Below are 17,868 nucleotides of genomic sequence, written 5' to 3' on the forward strand. Positions count from 1 at the left end.
GACTCCCAGTAACAAAATCAGGAGGTCCTTGGACTCAGAGAAGCAGGAGGAGGCACTCAGTAAGTACCTTTCTATGGATTCAAATTTGGACCAATTATTCCCATTCTTTGGCTAAGGGGGAGTAAATTACAACAACAGCTGAGAATCAGACAGTGCTGGAAGGCATACAGAGCACTTTACACCTACTCTCACTCCCCCAGGATCACAAAGGGCAGCCAGGTGGCGCCATAGGGCACTGAGTGCTAGGCAGTCAAGACTCATCTTCATGAGTTCAAATCTGGCCTCAGACACTTCCTAGTTATGTGAAGCAGGGCAAGTCATTAAATCCTGGTTGCCTGAGTTTCCTCATCTGTAAAATGAGCTAGAAAAGGAAATGGCCAACCACTTCAGTACCTTTGCCAAGAAAGCCCCAAATGAAGTCATGAAGAGTGGCGCAAGACTGAAACGACTCAACAACAACCACAAAAAAGCAGGATCATGGAGCCAAGAGTCCAAGGTCTTCCAGATTCCAAATCTGGACCTCTGCTCCTTTCACCATGCGGCCTCTCTAGAGGAAGAATTGTAACTTTTTCAATCTATGCACTGACCAGTCAATGAGCATTTATTAAGCACCTTCTATGAGCTGAGCACTGTACTGGGCACTAAAGTCACAAAAACAATACATGAAAAAAATTACTTCTTTTAACTTACCAGCAGACATCATTAAGGGGCATTTTTAGGATTTTTGGGGGGATGGGACCTGTGATTTCTCAGGGAAAAGGGATTTCTGCTACCAAAGCATTTGGGGATCTTCCCTTTATAGCCTGGGACACCAAGAGTTCAAGGACTTGCCCAGGGTCTATGCCTCAGGGGCAGGGCTCTGAAGCCAGGCCTCCCAGATCCCAAGGCTAGGTCTGCAAACAACTAGATCAGGCTGCCCCTTTTTTAGACATTCTGCCTTTTCCACAGAATCTCTCCTTGGCCACCATGGTCCTGGAACAGCCCCTGTCCAATTGCTGTTGGCTGGCCTTCCCACCCAAATTACAGGGACCTCTGCATTCTTTACAGGGGGATGGAAACTCTGGGTCACTCTGAAACTCAAGAGAAACGAGGGCTTGGAAACACGAGCTCCAACAGATGGCCACATCAGCTGGCTAAGTTTTCCTGATGCAACTAATCTCTTGCTCTCTGTAAAGGCTCTGGACTCTGCAGTAACCATAGGAACTGAAATACACTCAACAACACATCCCACTTTGAGGCTTAGTCACCACTGTGGGATTAGCTCATCTTTCCAAAGCCACGTGCCCTGGGACTTTTCTTCTACAGAATTAAAAAGCCAACACAGAACGGGTTCTTCTTTCTTCTCTCTGCAGAACTGGGCCTAGACTCTGAGATCAGCCCTGCCTCTGGATGGCCAAGGCAATGCTTCATGTCTGTAGTTCGAGGGCCAGGGCCAGGGTGGCACCAAACATTTCTGCACTCCTCTAGGACATTGATGCCAAGATACACAGGTGCTAACCAAGGCACAGATGATGGTGGGGGTCTCATGCCAAGCTCAGCGAGCTCTGGAACGAATGACATACGCTTTCCCAGACCCCTTGCAACTTTTCAGCCTAAGCCCAAGAGCAGAAATCTGACAGGAAGCCTGATTTCCTCACCAACCGAATCATTAAAAAAAAAACTATCATTTCTGCAAGCAGTGACATGTGCTGGGTGAGTCGTGCACAGCAGCCGTCAATCAAGAGGACAATGAGTCCAATCATCCTAATTACACGGCAAGCACGTACTTGGCGGGAAGCTATTTTTCCCTGGAAGATGAGCACTTGGCGCGTCAAGAGAAAAGGAGGTCTGAAGCCTAGTCACTGGAAAGCTTGCTGCCGCTACCCTCACAGTGTGATGCAGCAGACAGAGCCCCCTACACACATACCCCATCCAGGAAGATCAGTCATCTTGGAACGCAAAGCCCTTATTATTCATAACTATGGGAAACCAAAGAGTCATGGAATAAGCAATACTAACAACAGTAATAGCTGTAATTCATATATTGCCAGCCACATGCCAGGTTCTGCTTTACAAATATTTTCTCCTTTGATTCCCACAACAACCCTGGGAGGTAGGTGTCCCCATTTTACAGTTGAGGAAACTGAGGCAAACAGATATTAATTGACTTTCTCAGGGCCACATAGCTAGTAAGTGTCTGAGGCAAAATTTGAACTCAGGACTTCCTAACTCCAGGCCTAAGAAATAATCTAGCGAAACTCCCTCACTCTACAGAGGAAATTGAGGTTTAGACAGAAAATGATTTGCCCTGGCTTCTACTTGTGTTAAATGGCAGGGGCTGGGTCTTCTACAGCATCCTTCCCACTGCTCCACATTGCCTGGAAGACAGTAAGCACCTAAAAAATGCTCAATTATTCATTCATTCCTTCATTCACAAGCAAGTTAAGAACCAAAATGGGCCTTTGAAGTCTGTAGTCCACTGCTCTGCCACCATTTTTCAGATGAGGCCACTGAGAGGAGCAGTGGACAGAACACTGTCTGGCATCCGGAAAACCTGAGTTCAAATGAGCCTCAGATACTCGCTAGCTGTGTGTCACTAAAGCAATCACTTAATCTCTCTCTGTTCCACTTTCCTAGGATAATAAAGACATCTACCTCACAGGGTTTCTGCGAGGCCTGAAGATGATCATATCTGTAAACCCTCTGCAAACCTGGTATTGTAGAAATGCTGTGATTTTTATTATTGTTACTGTCCAAGTTCACACAGGTAGGAAACACAATTAGGATGAACTTAGATCCTTGGACTCCAAATTGAACACAGTCTCCACTGCCCCTCACAGCCTCATTACCACTAGAGTCAGCCCTTCAGGCAGACAACAAGAGGTTAATTCCTGATCTTTGGGTCAGGCATCCAATGTATCATCACTTCATTAATCACAAAACCTACAGCCTTCTTTTGCTCAAGGACACAGAATGGTGGCAATCATCAAATACCAGTTCGAGACACAGAGGTTTCATCAATTCCTGATCAACTAGATGAGTAACCCCATTGGCCAATGATGCCTTGGGAGTGGTGCTAAATGAACCCATGCCCATTCCTCCTTGCACCTTCTCTGGAGTTAAGGATCTATAGGTGTCTCAGGTAGAAATGAAAACTAGGGTAAGGTCACTTTTGTAACCAAACCAAAAAAAGGAAAATACAAGGGAAAGAAGGGATGAAAAAAAAAATAAAGAGGAAAAGAGAAGAGAAAGGGAAAGTGAGAGGAAAGAAGTATATCTAAGTCTCCAATTAATTTTTAATAGATTTGAACTAAACAAAGGGCTTGTAAGAAATGTGCCTTCTGAGGCCCATAAAACCTGGATAAATGAAGGTTGAAAGGTACAGGGCTTGTTTACAATACCTATTAGGTATGTTAAGCTCTAAAATGCTTAAAATAAGAATTCTCTAAAGGAGAGAATTGGATAAAAATTTCCATTTTAAAAAATAACACTTATCCTCTCTACCCAACTGTATGGCAGAAATTAGTCTGCTCTGCTCCACACTGGACTGTGCACCCATTTTAGAGATTTAAGAAGTTTTACTGAGGATAGGAAGAAGCCTGTCTAATCTTAAAATTCCCCTCCCCTTTTTTATTTTCATCAAAAATTCTCCACTAAAATATTTTCACCCAACTGAAGAGAATAGAATGTTAGCAGTCACAAAGCTAGAAGGCCTTTTAAAAATCACTGAGTCCAACTCCATTATTTCAAAGAAGGTCCACAGAGATTTATCCAAAGCCCCACAGATAGAAAATGGAAGAGGAAGGACTCAAACTCACATTCCGAGTCTCTAGACCTAGCAGTCTTTTCAATACACCAACCACATGGATATCCACACTTCTTTGAGGGCAGAGCTGACATTCTCTAGATGCTAGGAAGCCAGTAAGGGGGATGTTCTTAACCTGTCCCTGCCAGGCCATGTGGGGAGTGGTGCAGGGGGCCAAGAACAAGATTCGACTCTGGTGTCCTAGGATGTCACTGTCACTGTCAAGAAGGAGGAGGAAAACTTGAACCTGAAATCAAGGTTCCTATTGGGGAGTCAACAAAACAGGGAGAAATGCATAGATTTTCAATGTCAGTCAGAGGCCCTAACAATAATCTTAAAAGTCTGACAAGAAACCAAAGAGTTACCCCCAGGTAGAGAGTGCCGATGCTCTTAAGAATTAGATTTTCTGAGGATTCAAGCTGGAAGGAAGTGGTAAGGTCTTCATTCTCAAGAGGGGGGCCAGGGGACTGGGGAGGGCAACAGTCAGAGGCTCAGAGGAGGAAGGCAAAGTAGTCTTACCTCCAGAGAAGGGGGCAATAGGAGGGAGCAAAGAGGCCCTGGCCCTGTACTTGGGGATACCTCAGGAGAACACCGAATAATGGTGGAGAAACAGGACAGGATTCGAAAGAAATTCCCACCCTAGGGTTGGGTCATCAGGGAAGCACCCAACACAAAGTACAAATCCCAGCAAGAATGGATGGTTACCTTTGGAGAACAGTTGAAATGCATACTGGGTACTGGGAGGGTGGTTACATACATGGTGATACACCGGTACAGGTACAGCGTGCCAACTAAGAAGAAAAATCTTCGGCTAATGATGGACCTGGAGGAAAGGGAAAAACATGTCTCACTCTGAGCAAACACATTCCATAGGTTTAGTCACTTGGGGTTTTCCACTGTCTAAGCATTTGGCAGTTTAGGAGCTGAAGGGGCCCTCCCAAGGGTGAGTCCAGAATCCAGAAACTTCTCACAATCTGGACTGTAGTGACCCCACTTCGGGATCACAGAGAGCTAGAAGGCACCTCAGAAATGAGAAACCTATGACAGTGCTCCTGGAGCAGCACCCACCCTTCCTGGCAAGGAGCACGAGTTCAGCATAACCAACCATGTGACAGCAACTGTCATTTGTGATCATCATAATAAGATCCCACCAAAACAAAACTCGCTCCTCTTCTAGTCTTATCACATACCCCTCTTCTGACACTCTATGTGTCAGGTAACTTATTCAACCTGGCAGTCCTTTCCTGCTTCTGTGAGTTTGTACAGGTTGTCATCTGGGATACCCAGACTGCACTATACCTCAACTGGACCTTTTGCAATTAATTTTATTTTTAATAACTTAATTTAAATTAATTTAATAATTCAATTTAATTTTAACCTTAATTTCCATGGAGGCAAGCCCTTCCTGATCCCTTCCTCCTCAAACTATCATTCATTCATTTATATGTACAAACCTCATATTCCCTGGGAATACAGCACTTTAAGGTTTGCAACTCACTTCTCATGTGATAAGAATTCTGTGTGATAGTCATTACTATATAATCCCCATTTTATAGATAAGGAAACTAAGGCATAGAGAAGTTAAGAAATTTGCCCTGGGTCACACAAAGAGTAATAAGATTTGAACTCAAGTCTTCCTGACTCCAGTCTAGCACTCTACCCCAGTGCCACCAAAGTGATTTGACTTGTTTTCATCTTATCTCTGAATGATTGAAATGCAAGGTTCAGGGCTGAATCAATATGTATTGACATGAACTAAGTTCTAAACATGGATTGAAGATATAAAACAGAGACTCTCTCTCATACAGACTCTACACATTTGCCAGTCAATCTTCCTCAGAACCCAATCAGTCATTCTCATCTCTGGGCTCTTCCCCTCCACAGGTACCATTTGCAAACCACTTCTCACCTGCCCCTCCACCCACACATTGACACACATCTTCAGTAACTCAGCTTTTATACTCCCTTCAAATGAAACAGTGACAGGCCTGAAGAGGAAGTTTCCACATCCCCATGGGTTGCAGCCCAACCCCTGGATCTTGCATCCAGGTCTTTCCTTGAGTCAGCCACAGCTGTTTTCATTTGACATCATATGGATATGAGTTAGGGGGCAGCATCCTCTGGGATTTCTGGCCCCAGTTAACAAAGACTAACCTCTTGGTTCATTTTTCTAGAGCAGTGGCTTTCTACAGGTCAGTTCCATTTGGACATGAGAGAAGACAAAGGTGGCCCCTTGAAACGGTGGTAAGACAAGGTAATTAAAAACCAAGAGGAAGGCCTCCAACATGTTGAGCAGAATCTCAAAGAATGAATGAATAAAGCATTCTCTTGTGATTACTACACTATGTGCCAAGCACTATTCGGAACCACCATGGAAACAAATACAAAAGCAGAAGGTGGTCTTAGCACCAGAAGACCAGCACTAAGCACAGGGCCTGGTACACAGTAGGTCCATAATAAATGTATATTGACTAACTACAGAGGAATTACAGGAAGCCTGGACAAAAACTGCCTGGGTAAGACGAACCAGATTTGTTCTCCTTGGCCCCAGAAGAAAGAACCCGGAGGTAGAGGGTGAAAGAGGTTGAACTTAGGGCTGAGTTCAGGAAAACTTAAAATTAGAGCCATTCCAAAGGAGAAGATGCTGCCTGGGGTGGGGGTGGGTTCTCCCTCAGGGGCTGTCTTCAAAGGCTGGATTGGCCACTCCTTGAAGGGTGGACACAGATGAGTCTTTGGGTCAGACTGGATGACCTCTTATGTCCCACCCCATCTAAGATTCTTAAATATTCCCTTCCAGGCTAGGTGAACTGTTAACAAATTTCTGTTACAGAAAACTGCTAAAATGTAAGACATGAAATGTGAAGATGAACATGGCTATCAGGCACTCAACAGATCTAAAGCTCTTAAGAACGAATGCCATGTATCTCACAGAAACATTTGCATCGATTCATGCCAAACTGAAGGAGAGGGAAAAAAACTGATGGCCTTTTCATGCAGACATTTAAAATATCCATCCAATGAACCTGATCCTCCTCTCGTTATTTCTCAGGACGTTGGTGCTGCCCTGCAGGATGAACCTTCGCATAAGATGAAGAAGCGGTGGCCCTTACCATCTGCCTCACTACTTTGCTCTCCAGACTCCAAGGCAAAGCCTGCAGCTGGCCCTCCAATGCACCCTTAAGCAGGCCTTGGGCATAGCCATGCACCCTACAAATGTATGCACTGGACCAGCAAGCCTTTCCATCTGCCCTGTGACCAAACTCTCCTCTATATGTGGTGTGTCCTTTCCTTAGAATGGAAGTTTCCTATTTGCATCTCCAAACCGTAGTGTGGTACTTGGCACAGAACAAGTACTTCAGAAGGGGCTTTTCATTCATTCATTAATTCACTTTAGATCAATAATAAGGCACAGAAAATAAAGGTTACAAAATCTAGTCCAGTCTATTAAAAATGTAGGAAAACAAAATAATCACAAATACGTGTGTGTGTGTGTGTGTGTGTGTGTGTGTGTGTGTGTGTGTGTGTGCTGCATGGGCACCAATAGGTCTGAGACCAAGCGCTCAGATATTCTAGCCAATTCCTCAAAGGCCACCCTTTCACTAGGGACAAGATAAATGAGATAATATATTTTAAGTACTTTGAAAACCTTAAATTGCTACATAAATTGAGAGAGAATATCTCTCCAACTCTGAATGAAATCCATAAGCTGCCTGCCCAGTGCTTGGCAACCCAACTTGGTGGATTTCATATGGGGTCAATTTCAAGATAGCACATGAAGGCAGATGGTGGCCCTCAGGGTCTAGAAAACACCTTCTCTCATACCCTGCAGTTGAGTTACCCTGGGTAAATCACTTGAGGTCTCAGGGCCCTCATTTACCACCACCCCCAATCCAGCTTATTCATCTGCCCCCAAATGAACTTATAGGTTATACTTAATGATTTTCTTTCCCTAAATTGAGATGCTGTTTTCCTCCAACATGTCTACAAACCACTGGTTTGGCCCTAGGCCACATATTTATCACTTTACTTTATGCAGTCAAAGAACTGAAACAATGATTCATAATTAGAGGTGCCTACATTTTGAGCTGGAAGGGAGGGATCTTAGAGGTTATTGAGTCCAACCCCTTGATTCTACAAAGGAGGAAATGGAGGCACAATGAAATAAGTGCCCAGAATCATCCAGCAGGAAGAGTTGGCTTGCAGGATGTGAACCCAGGTCTTTGCTGCCTCTCCATACTCACACCACAACCATCAAGTCCAGGTTCTCCTCATGTCCTCTGACTTGAAAGGCTGAAGAGATGCCTGCTCACTGTCCTTCTGTTTCCAGTCTCTTCCCTCTGATCCATCAGGCACACAGCCTCCCAAACAGAATTTCTAAAACACGAGTCCAACCAGGTCCCTCCCTGGTTCAGTTTCCAGGAGAAAACACCAACTTCTCTGCTAGCTGTTTCAAGTCAGAGAGAAAATTCTGACTATTTCTAGTCTATTTATACACGACTGCCTCTCCTAGTCTATTCCTAGACCTTTGCACAAACCATATCCCTCAAGCCCTGATCCTAAGCCACCAGCTGGTCCTCAAGACACAACTATATGACTTCCTCAACAGTCAATAGTCATTTAGGTGCCTACTATGTGCCAGGTATCATGCTAAGGAAAGAGAGCTAAAGATGAGAGTGGCTGCCTTGAGGGACCTCTGGGGATCCTAACATCTGGCAATCTAGTCTGTCTTTATGAACTGAGGGAGACAAAAATGTCAACTCCCTATAGCCACGCCGGGATGAGCCTTTCTGTACTCAGCTAGCTTGGTTATCAGACAGAAGACACACACTCCGTCCTGTGACCCCTAGCTGAAGTTCTCCTGGTTCAGGAGGACCTGCCTCTAAGGAGAGCTCTACAAAGAGTCTCCCAAAGCCCAGAACAATCTCCAGGTCACCAGCAGGCACCGCTTGATTTTGAAAAAAGATCCTCTCACTAAGAGATAGTAGAGCACAACAGAACTTTGGACTCCAAGCAGGAAGGACTGAGTTTGAATCTCCTCAGCTATCAAACCATGAAACCTCTGAGTCTCGGTTTCCTGATCTGTAAAATGGGGACAATACTGCCAGGACTTACACCTCAGGAATGTGGTAATATATGTGCTTTGCAAACTTTACATTTCAGCTGGAACCAAAGGATCAATGTTCAGGGACATAAGATCTATTAAAATCACAAGAGCTCCCAGTTAAAAATCTTCAGAGCCTGATGGGGATTAGCCGCCTCATGCCTGGAAGGCCACACATCCTCAAGGGTCAAAGTCTTCTGCAGGTTGTTCTTCATTCCAGTTCCAAGACAGGAGTGTCACTGCCTGGGGATAAAGCTTTGTCATACCCCTGACTCACATGTGAGACCTCAGCTGTTCCAAATCCTCTGTGGGAGCATCCCTGAGCTGAAGACAGCTGGTGTCAGTTTGGACAAAGCATTTCACTACCCTGGTCTCAGTTTTCCCATCTGTGAAAGGAGAGACTAAATTCCCTCTAAGGTCCTTCCCAGGAGACAATGGATCTAAAGCACTTCATGAATCCTAAAGTGTCTGAAAGTTCCAATATTTGTTATTATTTTGTATTTACTTTTGTACGGCTGAAACTAGTTGTTTTCTCATTTATAAAATGGGAATCCAATGAGACAAAGTAGATAAATTGGACCAGATGATTTCTGGGGTCCCTTTCAGCTCTCAGTTTATGATCCTAAAATATAAGGAGCTTTGCAAACCTTAAACTGCCGAGTAAATGAGATTAGTTATTTTATTATTTGCTGTATGGATGCCTTAGGTCAATCCTCATCTACTCTTTACTCGCTAAATCTCCTGTTCTTCTGGAGTGAGATCCAGCTTCTGTAACTTGTGTTTTGAGTTTTCTGAATTTCCTGTTTAAGTTATCAAGAGAAAAGATCAGATCTCTCATCCTGTACTGAATATGGAGAGATTTGAACACAAGCAAGAACAGTGAATGTTTTCTTGACATGACCTTAGTTTTCCAGGGCATCATCCCCCACCCCACCAAGAATAGGTTTCCATTTCATTCCTGAACTCCAAATGTTCCCCTCAAAGCCCAGAGTGATATCTGGGTTTTGCTCTGCCCCCACTTTAATCCACTTACTTGTATTTTAAGAGCAGCCACTGAATGAACCAGAGACCTACAAGGGTCAAACCATTGATTTCACAAATAGAAAAGGCCCACTGCACCCGGTTAAAATGGTCAAAAAAGGTGTCCGGCAGGGGTGCCTGCATCTCCTTGGGAGGCACTCGCTCATGGACGAACGAGATGGTCACCGTGGTGAACACAAAGCAGCAGAGGGCATACAGAAAAGCCAGCAGAGTCTTGCCCCACTCCCGGGGGTACTGGGAGCGCTCGGGTTCAGGTATGGGGATCTTGATCATTTCCAACCCCCCCTGGTAGCCATTGGGCACGCCGTTGTGTTTGGCCTTGCTGATGAAGCTGCTGTCGGGCACTGGGCCATCAGCGCTGATGCTCAAGTGTCCGTTGGCATGCACATTCTTGTGGGCCTCCAGGTGGTGCTCCATTTTCAGGGTCTCAATCATGTCCAATAACCGCTGCCCATTGTCAGAGGAGACTCGGGAGAGTGGGGGCTTGGTGAAATCCTCCTGGGTGAGGTTGATCAAGTCTTGGCCCGTGTAATGGCCCAGAGGCTCACAGTATTCGGGCATGGCATTCTCCAGCAGCCAGTCTGTCACCATTTGGGGTGACCAGCAGACGACTTCCTTCATTGTCCCAGCAGGCAGAGGGTCCTCCGCTTCCTCTCGACAGGTCAGCAGACCCTGCTCCTCGGATGGAAGAGGCAGGCACTCTGCAACTCCTCCATCCTGGGGGGCACCAGCAGAAAATTTGGCAAGCTGGACAGGAAGTCCTTCGAACACTTCATGGAGCAGGCCACGCTCCGTGGGCGCAGGAGAAATCCCTCACGTCCTTCTTGGTACAAAGTCTCTTCTTCCTACAGAGGAAAGACACAGGGTCAGAAGGGGGAAATCACCACATCTTCCATCTCTCCCTTCCCTTCAACCTCCTCAAGTGACAAACACTCAGCATGGAATGAAGAGGAAAGAGGAATCCTTGGCCAAGGCTGTCCTCTAAAACACATCCTAGTTTTCAGGTCAAGTTCACAATTCATTAGCACTGTTATCCCTATTACAGATACTCCATACTCTCATCCAATTCAATATACGTTTACTGAGCACCTACTATGTGCCAGGTACCATACCAAACACCAGAATACAAAGACAACAGCCAGACAAGCTTTGCCTTCTGGAAATCAAAGAACTTGAGAAGGAGAAAAGACTTTGGGGCAGGGGGATGCTCAAAGGGTTTGGCTGATTGTTAAATGATCAGTGTAAATGTATCTGGCATACAGAAGGTGCTTCATTCATGTTGACTGACTGATGGACATCTCAGACACAGGAAGGTGGAACAAGCTAAAAATCAGGACTTGATTTATCGTACTGATGACTGTCCAGTATCAAGAAAGAGACAGAGAAAATGTATGATAAAGATAAAACTGCAATGTAAATTATGTGTAGGGTCACCCCCCACCCGCCCCAGAGATGGTACACCATTGCTTCACCCTCACAGCCCACATTCAGCCAAGAATCCTGACTAGGCACACACAGCAGTCATCGTCCAACCTGGGCCTGACCTCCTCCAGTCGCCCTTCCTGCCCTCCAGAGGCCACCCATCTTGTTGTGTAATGGCAGTGATTCTTGAGACACTTTCCTTCACCTCGAGCCCAAATGTGCCTCCTGAAAGCTTCCACAGTAGGTTCTTACTTCTTCTCTCTGGGACCCAGAAGATGGATCCCTTATGGCCGCATCCTTCAGACCCTCGAAGACAGCTAGTACGTCCCTCTCCCCAAACTACCCTCTCCCCGTTTCATTTCTGCAGGAAGCCTTTCTCAATCCCCCTAACCTCTGCTTCCTTCCCTCTTTAATTACTTCTATCCATCCTGCCTGACCCTGCCAGCCACTGGTTTGCACGGGACATGGAAGCCAGGTTCTCTGCCCTGGTACTGCCTCACTCAGTCAGGTCAGTCATTCACAAAACGTTGGGTAAGTACCTACTATGTGCCAGGGACTGGGCTACATTTAGTAAGTACCCACTACGTGCCAGGCTCTGGGCCACGCACAGAAGCCCCTGCCTTCCTGAAGCCCACAATCTAACAGGAAAGTCAACAGGCAAACAAGCTCCATACAGGAAAACGAGGAAGTCTGAATCAGCCACAGGTAGTATGACAATTAGGAGGGATTGGAAAAGGCTTCCTCTGGAAGATGAGATTTTAGAAGCAAGGAAAGCAAGCAGCAAGACAGGAAAGAGGAAAGGGTTCCAGGCAGAGGGGACAGCCAGAGCCAAGAGAGGGAGGGACCTGCTCATGAACAGCAGGAGGCTGGTATCGTTGGACCAAAGAGTATGCATAGGGAGGACAGTGCAGGAAGACTGAAGAGGTAGCAGGAGTGGGTCTATCATGGGCTATGAAGGCCAGAGCACTTTTTATTTGGTCCTGAATGTAATGGGGAGCCCCTGGAGTATATGGAAGGGTCCAGGGGGAGGTAACATGGTCAGGCTTTACCTTTAAGAAGATCACTTTGATGGTTGAATGGAAGACAGATTGTATGGGGAAAGGCCTAAGGCAGGCAGACTCATGTGCAGCTATTGTAGTAATGAAGGCATAAGGTGATGAGGGTCTGGATCTGAGTGGGGGCAGTGCCAGAGGAGAGAAGGCAAGGTAAAAATGGCAGGGCTTGGCAGTGCCTTGGATGGGGTGGGAGTCATCAGAGATAGTGAGGAGTTAAACCAACAAATGTTTCTTAAATGATAACTCTGTGTCAGGCTTTGGGATAAGCACCGCACAGTTCCACACCTGGACTACTCAGAATGTACCTGCCAATGGACCAGCAGAATCCCCCAGAGCTAGTGCCTCCTTCTAGGAAGCCCTGGGAGATTATAGTTTGGTGAATGGGTGGGTGGGAGCGAGGGCAGAATACAAGAGATTCATAAATAGATAAATATAAGATAGAAACAAAAACTTTGAGAAGCTGGTTTTAAGTTGACCAGAGCAGGAACAAATGGGGGATATGTCAGGAAGATTCTCAAGTAGGTGTATGGGGAAGGAACCTCAAGGTTCTAGGAGCAGACCCCAAGGAAGCCAGGCCTTTCCCTTCTTGGGGCCTCAAGTTCCTTGTCTCTAAATGATCTGCAAGATCCTTTTTCCAGTTCCAAATCCCACGATCCTGAGCACACTACTGAATGATGGCATTTCTGAGCAGGAAGGGAGGTCCTTAAAGGCCATCAGACTCATCTTCTCCTATGCCCTGCCAACCACAGAAATGAGGAACCAAAGTTCAGAGCTTAAACAGCTCTGGTCACCGAGGGAGTTGGCTCCAAGAAGAGTAGGAAGGAGTCTCCTGACTCCAAGGCCCTCTCCAATCACTCCTCCAGTGGCTCAGTTGCACTTTAAGGAAATATAAGGAATCACTTCACATAAAAAAGTAGACCAAACTAAAATAACAGCATGGCATCCCCTCACCCTCCAGCAAACAGAAATTAGATAAGCAGCAGGAAGGACCCATTCCATGCTGCAGAGTCGAGCCATGACGGCCCCCGCAATTCTGAACTGGCTATCCACACAGTTATTAGGAAAACTTCCAATGGGGAAACCTCAGTCCAGGAAGCAAATTAAATCAGCAAAACTGGTCATCCAGAAATCTATTTACTACAGAACTAAAGGTGCCAAGATGCAATCAAAAAGAAAACCTGGTTCACTCTTATAAACTAAAAAGAAAACATAAAATTATAAAAAGAAAATTATAAAGATCTTCTGAAATATAGGAGCATTGTCAAAACACAGGAAGAGGGGCCTTCAAGCCATGCCCCCCAACATCAAGTGCTTGCCCTGCTCCCCATTTTTATCAATGTGGAAACTGAGGGCCAGTCAGTCAAAGAGATTTTTTTGCCCAAGGTCACAGAGCTAATAAGTGAACATCAACCTGGGTCTCCCTGACTGCACATCTAGGGGCTCTTCTCTTATCAGATGACAACATTGAAAAACTTAGACAAGACCACAAGAGACCTAGGATCAAGTTATTGCAAGTGTCCTAAAAGGAAGGAAATGCAGACATCTAAATGAGACTGTAACAGCTTCTCCTTTCATGAAGGGTAACAGAACAGAGGGTGCATGTGACAGAAAGCAATGCTCATGAGAAATGAGAAAAAGCATACGAAGACTCACCAGAACGGATGCAAAGAGCATGTATATATGTCTGTAGGTGATGACTTCTTGAAAGCATAAATCAAACAAAAGACTCGAGGGGAATAAAAAAGGAGAACCAGTAAAACAACAAGCCCACAATGACCACAACCATGGAAATGGGAAGAAACCAAAGCAATGGAAGAAATGCAATTAAAAGTCGTGAAGTCAGAAGGATGATGTCTGCTGAGAAAGAGAAGGCCCTTCTGCTGCAGTATATTAGGAGTGTTGATATGAGTGGCTTAGTTTTGTTCAATTATTTTTTCTTCTTTCTACAATTCTTTGTCAAAAGGGAAGGGTTTGCTGGGAGGCACAAGAAGAGCGATTTTGAGATGTGAAAACAAAAGCTAACAATATGACTCTATTTTTTAAAAAACACAGGAAACAAAAGAAAGTTTCTAAGCTTGACTCTGATGTCTGTACATGTTGAAGATTGTTGCTGTTTCGTCCTTTGTTGCCGAAAAAGAAAGGGTGCAGAAGACTAGGAGGGTGGATATTTTCTAAGGAGAAAAAAGAAGTGTAAAGGTCCACTGCCGTCACAGCACAGAGTAACCAGACCCAAGCTTGAAATACCAGAAGAGTGATCCACTACATGCAGCACTGGGCAGCAGGACGGTCGTAGGGAATAGGAAAGCTCAAACACAGCCCACAGGCTGCCTTCAGAGCCCTGAGAAGCCAGCCCCATTGCTGAGAGGTTGCCAGCATGCTGAAGGGCAGTAATGAATCTGCTTGAGACAAAGGTCAGGCCTGGGGAAGGTGCCAAGCACCCAATTCCAGCTGGGAGCATTCTGCCTCGGTGGGCCAACACCTGACTTTAGAGAACTGTGTTCTATAACAAGGCCTCTGCCATACCTTGTTCCTAGGCTCACATGTGAAGGGAGGCTTTGTCTCAGAAGTTCCCAGGGGGACAATGCCCTGTAGATGATACAAGATTTCATATGAGACAATTCCCCATTAAAAAACCATCAGATATTTGTGATCACTTGTGAGGTGGCTGTGCAGCTAGCCTTCCCTGAACCTCAGGGAACATGACCATCGTTGTAACCTTGCACCCCAGCTTCACAGCTAAGGGGTGGAAAGTCTTGGGAGATTCATCAGTGTCCAGGTCATCCATAGAAAAGGGGTTGGTTCTAGAGGATGTGAGTTCAAATCTTGCCACTTCCACTTGTTAGCTGTGTGGCTCTGGACCCCTGACTTTGCCCCTCTGGTCTCTGAGGTCCCTCAGCTCTCTGTCAACAAACCTTACGATCCTTCCTTGATGGTTTCAGTCCCTTGTGATCTTTTCTTTCTCTGAATTCTCCTTTCTAGGCCAAGTGGGCTGGCATGGCAGACAGATCTAAATAGAAACTGACCTCAATCCAAACGGATGCCAAGCCACGGCAGGCTGGCTCCAGATTGTGGGGGGACTGAAGGCCAGGGCCTGGATCAGTCTGGGTCGGTCAAATCGAGCCTCGGTCTAGTATTTCTCCCATTCTCTCAGCAGGGCTAAATGCCAAGTCACTTCAGGATGGGGTACAAACATTGGACAGGTCTGCTCGTGCCCAAGTGTCCTGGGTGGTTTGATTTCACCGAGATTTGGGAGAATGTTCTCGGAGGCTTCCTTCAGATGGGAAGCACAGATCTCCAAGTTGGAAGAGACCTCAGCGCCCATGTGACAAAATCCCCACGCACCCAGCCATCTCCTGAGGGGCCCTGGCATACCTGAGGACAACCCTAATGCTTTAGCAGAGGCTTGGGGATTTCTAAAGTCAACTGGCAACTCTGCCAGTCTGAGTATTCTCCGAGTTCAGCATTCCCATTCTCCCAAAAGACCCTCACATGTGTGTTAGACTCCTTGAACCCAGGTCTTCCTAGCCTCCAAGCAACTGTCTAAAGTCTAGAGCATAGGCCCCATAGCCACTGCCTCTCTGCTGAACAGTTAAGTAAATAAATACAAGATAATTAGGAGGAGGGAGAACAGCCAACCCTGGAGGATCATGGAAGGCTTCTGGTGGAGGTGTCCAGGCTGAGCCTTGAAGGAAGACAAGAGGGACCAATGCCCAGCTAAGGTGCAAACCTCATGAGGAGGGTCTCAACTTCAATAAGTCTCTCCTGCCTCCCCAGCTAGACTTCAAGCAGATCTAAGCAAGCAGCCTGCCTTCCAGATCTCTGTGCTTCAGTGAGGAGGATGCTGAATTCAGAGGGCCAGGTCCTGGGTTCAAATCCTGCTCTCCTACTTACCACCTGGCTAGAGGTAGTAAATGTAACACAAAGAAAACAGATGCCACCCAAGTTGGAAAGACACATGATACATACAGACAAGCAACCTCTCCAAACCTCAGTTTCCTCATCTGTAAAACAGGGATAAGCAGTAGACTCTAGCTCCCAGGGCTGTTACAAGGCTCTGCCCTTTGCCAGCAGACCACGGGCATTTTGGGGCAGGGCCCAAGGCTAGCCAGGCCACCTGCCACCAGCCACAAAGGCGGATTCCAGAAAACCCACCCTCTAGAGAGGGCCCCAGTACTTCTGGGGACATGTACAAGTTAGAGGCAGCCTCGCGCTGGGGTTCACGCTGGGGTTCACGCTGGGAAGAAGGTGCAGAGACCTCAGGCCCAACCGTGTATGCTCAACTTGGCCTCCCGAGGGGTTTTCATTTCTATAGGAAAATGACAGGTGGGCCCTGAACTGGGCACATGCAGCTAGTGGTCAGTCATGGCATCTGGAGAGACCCAGAAGCAAGAATCCCTCCAAGCTTACCATGAATTAGCCTGCTGCTGCTGTTACTACTACTACTGCTGCTATGAATACTACTACTACTACTACTACTACTACCACCACCACCACTACTACTACTTCTACCACCACCACTACTACTACTGCCACTGCTCTTGTTACTACTCTGCTGCTGATACTGTTAGCAGAGGAAGAAGACACCGGGGAAAGTCTCTGATTCTGTCAGTGTGGACACACTTGCCAGGGAAGCCACGGAGGGGAACAAGCAGTATTTTTCTATCCAACCACTTTCAAACAAAACTGCTCTCATCTTCCTTTGTTGAGTCAAACTGCAGTGGGCAGCACCCAGAAAACACAGGCTCACTTCCCACTGCAGACACTTCAGAGCTGTGTAATCCTAGGCAAGACTCAGTATCCTCATCTGTAAAATGGGGATAACGGCCTCTGAATTATCTCCTGAAAAAGTGATTGTGAGGTTCATAAGCCTGCAATGATTTGCAAACTGTAAAGCACCATATAAAGGCTGGCACTGTGATTAATTTATTATCAAACCTGTGTCTGCTTTCACAATTACAAGCATCAAGAATAAGAATTAATCATTTAAAATAAGTATTAGTAAATGGAGGGGAAATCTAAGAACCTAAGAAAACACCAAAGCTGCATGGCTTGGGCTACCCTGGAACATCATGGCCAACTCACTGGCTGAGAAGAAGGTCAGAGATCCTCTGGCCCAACTCCTTCATTTTACAGAAGAATAAACTGAGGCTCAAGACTGAAGAAGCTTGGTCAAGGTCCCTGTGCTGTGGAGGTTAGCCCCAGAGGCAGGCTAAGAACCCAAGTCCCTGGACTCCCGAGCCAGGCCCCCCTGAGACAAGGCCAAGTGAAACCAACAAGCGTCTGAAGGTGTGGATGCCATTCAAGTCTGGGTTTTGGAGCCTGAACCTTTAGGGGATGCCTTCTCTATCTCCAACTTAATAGCAAAGAGGCCCCTAGTGACAGGATTACAGGCAATGACTTGGTTCTAGAGAAGAGTTGGGTCTAGGTGTGCTGGGTGTGGTGGTTTGGTTTTTTATTGGTGGGGG

General features: G+C 46.1%; 1 protein-coding gene across 5 annotated transcripts in view; it reads right to left on the reverse strand.

Moving 5' to 3' along the window:
• SGMS1 (sphingomyelin synthase 1) overlaps positions 1 to 17,868 on the reverse strand; it is an 81,334-nt gene that overhangs the window by 14,420 nt on the left and 49,046 nt on the right. For all 5 annotated transcript variants that reach the window (XM_072628933.1, XM_072628934.1, XM_072628936.1 and 2 more), the window contains 2 exons: positions 9,919 to 10,771; positions 4,490 to 4,607 (listed from right to left, as the gene is read on the reverse strand). In XM_072628933.1, the coding sequence (XP_072485034.1) occupies positions 4,490 to 4,607; positions 9,919 to 10,547 (747 nt within the window). In that variant the 5' untranslated portion in view covers positions 10,548 to 10,771. The remainder of the gene's footprint in view (positions 1 to 4,489; positions 4,608 to 9,918; positions 10,772 to 17,868) is intronic.

The sequence above is a fragment of the Notamacropus eugenii genome, chromosome 1 (assembly GCF_028372415.1).
Source record: "Notamacropus eugenii isolate mMacEug1 chromosome 1, mMacEug1.pri_v2, whole genome shotgun sequence".
Classification (NCBI taxonomy): Eukaryota; Metazoa; Chordata; class Mammalia; order Diprotodontia; family Macropodidae; genus Notamacropus; species Notamacropus eugenii.